A 9,815-nucleotide genomic window follows, 5' to 3' on the forward strand; every position below is an offset into this window, starting at 1 on the left:
TCGAACTGGTCCAAACCGGCTGAATCCCACCCCTGGATGGAAGACTGAGCCAACCTTGAGCCAGTTGGAGAATTCATTCATGCCTTAACTTATATACCGTTATTTTCCAAAGAAACAAGGTGCAAAGACACTGTATAAACACCTATCCTCAGTGTTCACACGCAAGGATCCAATCTGCAGGATGGTAGGCCCAACATTGCAATTCGACTCCACCTCTTTTATGTACATTGGGTGTGCATTGTAGGTAGCCACAAAAGGGCAGGACTTCAATCAGAATGCTCCACCATCATTTTACAGATTTTGGATCTCCCTCGCAACTGATATCCCAGAAAGGAAACAAATGAGGACTCTATCATTACAAGCATAGAATAATAATAATCGATCGAAGATAACAAAATACGACACAAAAAATACAAAATACAAATCCAAAGACCTGCCAATAAAAATAAAAGGACTGTGCAAAGATAAGAAAGGCAAAACAAAAACAAAAACAGTCTGGATAGTGGATGTGCCAATACTTGGAAACAGCAGAAAGGAAGAGAAAGGACGGAGAAGATAAGAAAAACAAAAAGAGACCTGCAAATAGAAATAGACTGACTGTGTTAAAAGAAAGGCAGTACCAATACCAGTAGTCCTCGACTTACGACCACAATTTAACCTAAAATTTATGTTGCTAAGGGAGACATTGGTTAAGTGACTTTTGTCCCATTTTACGACTTTTCTTGCCATGGCTGCTAAGTGAATCGCTGCAGTTCTTAATTTAGTAACACTGTTGTTAAGTGAATCCAGCTTCCCCATTGACTTTGCTTGTCAAAAGGTCACAAAAGGGGATTGTCTGACCTCGGGACACCACAACTGTCATAAATAGGAGTCAGTTGCCAAGCATCACATGACCAGGGGGGATGCTGCAACGGTTGCACGTGTGAAAAACAGTCATAAGTCACTTTTTTTCTGTGCCATTGTAACTTTGAACAGTTAATAAATGAACTGTTGTAAATCGAGGACTACCTACAATAATAGGTGCCTTGGGGGAAATCCCAGAACAGCTGGAATACCATTTGAACACCATTGGCATTGGCAAAATCACCATCGGTCAATTGCAAAAGGCAGCTTTCCTTGGAGCAGCTTACATCCTATGACAAATAGAATAGAATAGAATACTTTATTGGCCAAGTGTGATTGGACACACAAGGAATTTGTCTTGGTGTACATACTCCCAGTATACACAAAGAAAAGATACATTCGTTAAGAATCAAGAATCATAACGTACAACACTTAATGATAGTCATAGGGTACAATCAACAATCAAATCATACCAGGAAAATCATGAAACCACATTTGCCTATCCCAGGAAAGGACTGGATAATGAATAAAAATGTCAAATCCAACAACTGGCTGATTATACAATCAACAACAACAATAACAACAACAACAACAACAACCAAAACGTGATACTGACCAGCTGAATTTGCCAAGAGTTTAAAGGGATAGGAGTGGAACCAACTGTGGAGGAAGGAAAGCATGGCCTGAATGAAAACATTAAGAAAATCCAAGAACCTTTGGCTGAAGGCAGTCAATCCAGGAAAGTTCTTGAAAACAACAATGTTGACGAAGCCAGAAAAGAAATAACTGTAAATTGATTTGCTGACTAGAAGAACAAGACAGTCAAAACTTCGAAGGATATAGAAAGAAAAGTTGATTTAAAAAAACCACACAGAGTTTGCTAAGATGAGGCGTGTTAAAGAAAGAAACTGAAGGTTTTATTTTAGCAGTTCAAGAATAAGCTTAGCCAACTAATTGCATGGAGGCAAAAATTCAATGTTTTAACAAACAACAGCAAATATTGCCTTTGTAAGTAAAAAAAAAAAAAGAATGAAGCAATATATTTGCAGCAAAAAATATCACAAACTGACTATGAGCAGCATCATGGGTGAGTTGTCGGAATTATTCATCAGAAACTTTTGCCAGAGGTTTGGATCGGAATGTAGTTTTGAAACACCATCAAGTTGAGAAGGTTTGGGAAACAGAGTGAGCTAAGATCTTATGCAGGGGTGGGCTTCAAAATTTTTAGCAAAGGGGTCTCTGCACGGTTGGTGGGTGGGTGTGGCTATAGTGGGCGTGGCCTAGTGGCCTCCTGCACCACGGTGGGGGGGAGTGTTTTTTCCCTCCCTGGGCTCCAGAGGCTTTTCTCAAGCCTCCGGGAGGGCGAAAACGGCCTTCCCGGGCTCCGGAGGCTCTATGGAAGCTGGAAAAGGGCCCATTTCCGGCATTCCCAAACTTCCAGGGGGGGCATTTTTCACCCTCCCCGAGCCTCTGTGCACGCCCTGCACTTACCTGCATCCAAAATGGGCTGCTTGGGGAGGGGAGGGGAGGGGAGGGGTGGGCGGGGCCAGCCAGGAGTGGGATTTGGGGGTTCTCTGAACTGCACAGAATCTTAACTAAGGGCTCTCGCGAACCCCCAGCAGCCCATCCCTAATCTTATGGGACTTAAAGATCCAAACAGACAGGCCTCTTATTCATAACATGCCAGATATAACAGTTATTGAAAAGCAGAAAATCTGGTTCATCAGTTTTGCTATTCTGGGAGATGCTAAGATTGAGGAAAAAACCATTGGGGAAAAATTATGAAATACTGGAACTTGCCGATTGAAACTGAGTGCTTATGAAAAAGGAAACCCATTATCATCAGTCTTAGACTGTGAATCTAAATGTAGGTATCATCAACATCATCACCATCCTATAATTCCCGCCATGGATAGGCACAACACGCCATTGTTGTGAGGGAGGAGATAATGAAAAATCAGTCATTCATAACTGGGAACAAAATAGTTGAAAAAGTAGTCGAAAATGAGCAGATTAAAATAGTGTGGATTTGCAAAAGAAACTGATAAAATCTTGGCTCCGAATACACAAAATTTAATTGCCCAGAGTCACGTTAAACTGCAAGACGGGCGGCATATAAATTTAATAAATAATAATTGTGGTTGAAAAGAAGAAAGTGAAGATACCTGATGTTGAAATACCAGGAGATGGTAGAATAGAATAGAAGACAACAAATGGAGAAGATCACAAAATATCAAGATCTGAAAATGGAAAGCTGAAAGCTTATGACATAAACTGGCCAAGAATGGTACCAGGGATTATTTGCACACTGGGTGCCATACTAAAAAATCTTGGATGTCACTTAGAAAATCTGTGCATTGACAAAATTTCCATCTGTCAAATGCAAAAGGCCACCCTGCTTGGGTTTCCACATATACCATGCTGAAACAATATCACATGATAGGTTGTTGGGAAGAATGTGATGCATATTAAGGCTTACACCAGCTAAAGAACTGGCAGCTGTGACTTCACATTGTTGTGAACAGATAATAATAAAATATGCTTTTGATGCATCAAAAGCAAGTATGGCAGTTGCACATTTAAGCAAAAATTATTATAAATAGATGCTTAGCTGGCCAAAATGTATTCAGCTCTGCACCATAAGATGGAAGATCACTGCCTCAGCTGGGTTCTCAGAAAACAACGGAGAGAAGAAAGGCATGAAGACAGGTGGGGGTTTCAAAAGGTGACGTCTAGATCCTACATAGACATATTTCAAAGGAATGAGCCTCCTGACTAGGTAGGCAAGAAAAATACACCACATGTCTCACAAACTTTACTTTCAAAACAGCAATAATCAGGCAGTTACAGGTAGTTCAATAAATTTCATACACTTGGACATTTGAAGAGCCACCCCAAATTCCTAATAGGTTAGGATAAAGAGGAGAGTTTGAAGAGAGTTTTAATTTGGGGGGAAATGAGAATTAGAGGAAATTGCCCATAATTTATAAAAATAGTGTGGAGAAATCTTAGAGCCTAGGGTTATACAGAGAAGTCAGATGGTGGGTCATTCAGAAGAGAGAGAGGAAAAAATATGAAATCTCTTGATACATTTTAAAGCTTTTTTTAAAAAAAAAATGATATAAATTATTGGCAAAGAAATTACTACAATCATGGTGGGTTTTTTTATTTTTTTGAAGCATTAAGCATTCAGCCATCAGATCAGAGTCCCTCAGATCAAAGTGTGACTTCCTCCAGAATTCCCCAGTGGCATGACTGGCAATTGTTAACATCTTTATTATAGAGATCCTGGACAGTCCAGTGGGGTAAGGTAAAGGCATTTAATCTCCTGCAGAACTTTGCAAGAGTTAGACATTTTATTTTTGCTTTAAAAAAAAAATCCATGCCAGTCCCCCAGATCATCTAATGTTTTTTATATATATATTTGGAAAAACAATGCCAGTGAGAAATAAAACCGATTTCAACCTCCTTGGGTTTCAGGATGCCTCCAGTCCAGAATATTTCCATATTGACAATCTCCACTCACAGGGAAACTCTGCATTCATTCAACACCAGCATGGAGCTCATATGTAGCATCCTCTTTCAGGGGGAAATTAGGGAAATTATGCTTTTTTATCTTTCCTCCAAGAAAAAGAACAATCATTTCCATGCCTTCAGCCTTAAAACTGATGGCTCCTGTCCCTGGGATAGGCTTGCTGCTTGGCTTGAAAATGTGAAAATATTCAAGACTTATCTTTCACCACTGGCAATAAAACAAGCGGAGAGTAACACATGACACTTTCCAACCCAAGTAGTGGTTGTTTGTTCTATAATTGTTCACTGAGTATTTGCCTGTAATGTGAGTGGCAGAGAGCCACAATTGACTGTTTAGTCCAGGAAGTGTTTCACGATGCTAAAAATGTCCCTTCCACTTCCAAAGCTTGCATCAAGTTCTCTTTTCCAGCTATGAGTTCTTTGCTTTATCTAAATTCCAGCACAGCGTGTAAAAATTGCTTCTTTTTGACTATCGGCATCAAAAAAAAAATGTAAATTGCCTCGAAACCGTCGCAATCGTACAGAGAAGCGCAATCCAATATATGTGTCCATTTTAAGGCAGCCAAACTCGTTCCTTATCAAACGGGAAAACATTAACATGCATTGTTTGCGGTATAAGGCTGTTGCCTTGTTTTAAATAAATCCTTGGCTCAGTGCAAAATCAATACAACACGTTGTTTCATCCTCCTAGAAAGAGAACTAATAGCTCTAAGCTACCGTCTTGTTTTCTACGATTCTCTCCCCTCCCCCACTCCATAAAAGAAACTATCCGGTTTGATTAAATATCTTTGTTTATCTTTGTGCTCTGCTGACAGGGGTCTCCTCTCCCCACCCCCACCCCTCCAAAATGGCATCAAAGCAATCAAAATGGTAATGCTTAGCATGAATGGGCCACCAGCCCCTCCTCCTCCTTCTCTTCCTCCTCCCCACCCCGCGTTAAAACTCTGCAGACTTTTCTCCATGTTAGGAAGAAACCAACACCCCCTTTGTCACAAAATGGAAGCTTCCACTACAAACTGAGAGCGGTGGCAAATTCTGGGCGAGGATCAATCAGGGTTGCGGGGAGCGGGGGGGGGGGAAGGAGGAGGAGGAGGAGGAGAATAGTGGAAATGCTGAGATTTCTAATCCCCGGGAACTGAAAACATTCATCCTGCGGGCAACATTTCCAAACACTTCCGCATGCTTTCCAGCTACGAGGGAGGAAGACAGACATATACCCTTATCGCCGCATAGAAACTAATGCACATCTTTCATAATACAGATCTTTTATCGTACGAAACATACGATCTAGATAGCCCCACCACCACCCTTTCCTTTCCTTTTCCCCCGATCTCTCCCCTCTCCCTTTGGGAAGGGGAGCATGGCGCGAAAAGTCGATCCCTGAATTATTTATTTATTTGTTTTTCATTCCCTCCTTCCCTCCCCGTTACCCACCCCCCAAAAAATCTTTTTCCCCCAGAAAGAAAGAAAAAAAGAAAAGACGAGGCGCTGTCCCAAGTTTTGGTGCTGAAAAAACGTCTGCGGCATTCCGAAGGAATCGCGGCATTGATTCCGCCAGAGGAAGGGGAAGAGAAGGTGGGAAGGAGGGAGGGAGAGAGGGAGGGGGCGATCTGGACAAGAGGGGCAGCCCCGGGGAAAGTTGGCTTGTCGAAGCGGGGAGGGGTGGGGAGAGAAATGCATAATCCGGCAGATCGCAGGCACGTCGGCTTAAGCCGCCGCTGTCGGTTTCTGCACGGCCAGGCTCGAGAGTGTTGGAAGGCGGAAGGGGGAAGGGAAGGAGGCTGGGGAGTGCGGCGGGGGAGGGGGCGAGGGTTGGGGGCGGGGGTGGCGGGCGGGGGCGCGTGCCTCCTTTGGAAGCTGCCCAGCCGCCGGCGGAGCTTTCCTGGGCATCTGTTCGTGGTGCTGAAAACCCGAAGCCATCCGAGCTCCGGGGTCCCTCCTTAAAGATACGGGCAACTAACTCATCCCCGCCGACCAACTTTCTTTTCAGCTGGGAAAGCCGCGGGGGAAGGTGGCGCGGGCTGGGGGATCGGGGTGGGGATGGGTGGGAGGTGGGGGTGAGGTGGGGGGGGGGAAGAGGTAGCAGCCTCCGAGCCAGTCATTACACGGCAGGCACATCAGGGTCATTCGCCGCAATAGCAGGAGACATGCTGACAAAGATCACACGCGCGCGCGCATAACACACACACACACACACACACACACACACACACACACAGGCATGCACACAAAGAAAGTTTGTTTGAAGAAGGGTGGGGAAGAGCAGCCCAGGTTTGCTTTCGGCATCTCTTCACTTTCCTGCTCAGATTTGCCTAACTAGGTGGAGGGAGGGGGAAGGGGGAGGAATGGAGCCTCGAGCAAAAGCACCCTCAGAAAGCCAATGCATCAGACCGTCCAAGGGGAAGAAAGAAAGAAAGAAAACAGCAAGTGTATGGACGGACGGTTGGAGAAATATACACACCACATACCAACAAAATAAACATTTCCGACCTAATCCGGATCCGCAGACGTTCCAGGGGGGCTGGTCTCAGCCTCCCGATTCCCAACTCTGAGTTATTCCACGCTGGAAGGAAGTGAACACAAACTAATTCAAGACCCAAGAATTTTCCATATTCCTAAAACATGTCGACGAACTCAAAATGGACGCCTGAGTGTGTGTGTGAGAGAGAGAGAGAGTGTGTATGAGAGCGAGAGTGAGTGTTAAAATAAAACGGTTCCAACCACAGCTTCGTTCTTTTTCCTCTATTATGAATTATCCGTATAAAGACATTTCAAGGCAAAGCAAAGCAGAATAAACCCCGACCTTTACATCGTTCCTCACTTTAGCCAACCGAAAGTTAAACACACAAGCACCCCGAGAAACAAATCAAGAAAGAAAAATAAAATAAAAATAAACACCGATTATTTTATTCACATCGAAGTATTTCTCAGCCAACGCGGACTTTTCAGATGTTTAGAAAGTGTACTATTAATAGCAGGAGAAAAAGAAGAAAAGAAGGGAAGCCAGGAAGAGAAGAACAGAAGAAGCTCAGTGCAGAGGGGAAAAAAAGAACCGAATTGATTTGTTCTTACTTGTTTTTCATTAAGAGCTGCTATTCTCGATTGCCTCTCTTGGATTTGTTTCTTAAGATCCCCGTTCTGTAAAAATGGCAATAAAATGCAGATTAAAAACCAAGTGCAAACTAAAGCTAGTTAAAAGTAAACTTGTGTCTAGGAATGGCTCCGACCGAAAGCGCAAGAAAAAACAGGCACAATGAAGGAGGGGGGGGGGAGAGAGAGATGGAGATAAAGTAACAAAGATCAGCCCGGACTTCAAAGGGATCTCCTATTGATAAAGTTTCTCCTCCTGAGGTCAGAGCACTTATTGCAACACAACGAAAATCCGGTGGAGCCAGGACTTTTCTTTTAATTTAAGAAAAAAAAATACAGCCATCTGCATTTACCTGTGGATTTTGCTTCATCTGTGCAACTAGTTTCTGTTTAAAGGGGGGGGGGAGTACCCCGAAAAATAATGAATTAAAAGTCTTAGAGGTGGAATGGATTTTTTTAAAATGTGTGTGTGTGTGTGTGAGTGTGTTTGTGTATGTTCTTGTGTGTGAGTGTGTGTGTGTGTGTGTGGAGGACGGGAAGGGAGGGGTGTGGAACAAAGAGGCAAGTAAACACAGCGAGTCAGTTTCAAGCAAAGCTCATAAATATTCAAGTCTCGTCCTAATCTCTCCAACACACACACACACACACTCACACACGGACGGACGTCTCCATATACACACATTCATACGCGCGCGCGCTCGCTCGCTCACACACACACACACACACGTACAAGGATCAACCGCAAGGGTGACTCCGGATCGAAGCCACGCAGATTCCCACGTCGAAAGTCAGCTAAACAATCCGGAAAAGTACTTCGCCGAAGTGCTCCGGGCGGCGAGCCGGAGCCGTGAGCGAGAGAAGCGGGAGGGTCTCTCCGCCCCGCCATGCCTCTTCCTCCCTTCGCGCGAGCCGGACTCTGCCCTCCTCTTCCTCCTCCTCCTCCTCTTCCTCCTCCCCCCCCTCCCCACCCCCACCCCCCAGCCCGATCGATTCAACCTGCGGCGGGGATCCAGAGCTCCCCGGGAAACCGGCAGGGCCAGACTATCCTCCCCGTGCCCGGTGGGGGGCTGGTGGTGGGGAGGGGGCGGCTGCCTTTTCTCGCGCCCAGATGGGAGGGGGGATGCTCCCGGCCCGGGCTGGCTCGCCCCCTTGTTTTTTTTTTTAATTTATTTTGCTTTTGGGGGGGGGCTTTTTTACCTGCTGGCGACCCTGGTGGCTTTCCACTTTTAACGCCTCTTGCAAACCGGGCATCTCCATCCTTGCACAAAGTTGCGAGGCACTTTTTGTGTGTGTGTGTGTGTGTGTTGTTGGGGTTTGTTTGTTTTTGGTCCTTCCCCCACTCGAAGCCTGAGGAAGTTTAGGGAGAGGGAGCTTGGGTCTCATTCTCTCTCTCTCTCTCTCTCCCCCCCCGCAACTCCCTCCCCCGGGGTTGGCTCAGACCCTTTCTCTCCCCCCCACACACACACATACACACACACTACTACCACCCCCAAAAAATCCCAAGCAAGGGCCCCTCCTCAGGAAAGGGAAACGTTTGCACCCCCAAAAAGAAGAAAGTCCCCCCCAACAATCCAAAGAAACGGCAACTCAGCAGCAAAGCAAGTTCTCTTTTTGCCTCTTGGCGAGGGGCACAGACACATCACTCACTTTCCGCCAAACTGGGGGCGGGGGGCGTAAGTCCCAGGCCGACACCCCCACCCCCGTCCCGGGCTTCGCCGGGGGCACCTCCTCCGGGCCCCCGTGGCCTTCCCCTCCCCGCGCCGCTCGGAGACCCCGAAGACTTTTTATTCATTAAAAAAGAAGAAAAAAAAAAAAACGGCAGGGACTATATTCTCTCCGAGCGCGCGCCTTGATTTCCCTTCGCCTGAGGAAAAAGTTGTGCCACGGCTGTCAATGCTAATTCGGAGGTGCCCGGATGGAGCCGGCCGCCTCCCCCCGCTCGTGGGGCGGGGGGGAAGAGAAGAGGGAGAGGAAAAGAGAACCGGGGGTGGGGGGAGAGAATATGAAGGGTTTAAGGCTTGGATTGGAGCATGCGCAGTGGGCGGCCTTAAAGGGAAAGCAGCGCGAGCGAGAGAACAACGGAGCTAGGAGGAGAGCAACGGCGGCGGCGGCTTGGAGCCTGCAAAGGGGACGAAGGTTCGGGAGAGCGGGGAGCCCCCCCTCCGGGCGCTGCGGCTCCGAGAGATGCTTCGGGGCCTGTGGGAGCAGAGCGCTGCGATCGCCCTCTTGGAAGCACCGAGACAAGAGGAAGCCGAGATCCCGCTCCCTGCTTTCTTCCCGTCGCCCATCCTGCATGCAAGGAGTCTTCCAGAGCAGAACAAACCAGAAAGATTCAAGAGGGCCACCTG

At 46.3% G+C, this 9,815-nt stretch overlaps 1 protein-coding gene across 2 annotated transcripts in view; it reads right to left on the minus strand.

Moving 5' to 3' along the window:
• Positions 1 to 8,830, minus strand: part of PHF21B (PHD finger protein 21B) — a 172,650-nt gene extending 163,820 nt beyond the window's left edge. The window contains exons 1-2 of one of the 2 annotated variants that reach the window (XM_087969487.1): positions 8,665 to 8,830; positions 7,450 to 7,515 (exon numbers count right to left, since the gene is read on the minus strand). In XM_087969487.1, coding sequence (XP_087825613.1) covers positions 7,450 to 7,515; positions 8,665 to 8,724 — 126 coding nt within the window. In that variant the 5' untranslated portion in view covers positions 8,725 to 8,830. Of the gene's footprint in view, positions 1 to 7,449; positions 7,516 to 7,820; positions 7,990 to 8,664 lie in introns of those variants that run through there. The other variant, XM_087969488.1, reaches the window with a different exon arrangement.
• Between the last annotated feature and the right edge of the window lie 985 nt (positions 8,831 to 9,815).

The sequence above is a fragment of the Notechis scutatus genome, chromosome 6 (assembly GCF_049901735.1).
Source record: "Notechis scutatus isolate UNSWTSFEM ecotype Mainland chromosome 6, rNotScu1.2, whole genome shotgun sequence".
Lineage (NCBI taxonomy): Eukaryota > Metazoa > Chordata > Lepidosauria > Squamata > Elapidae > Notechis > Notechis scutatus.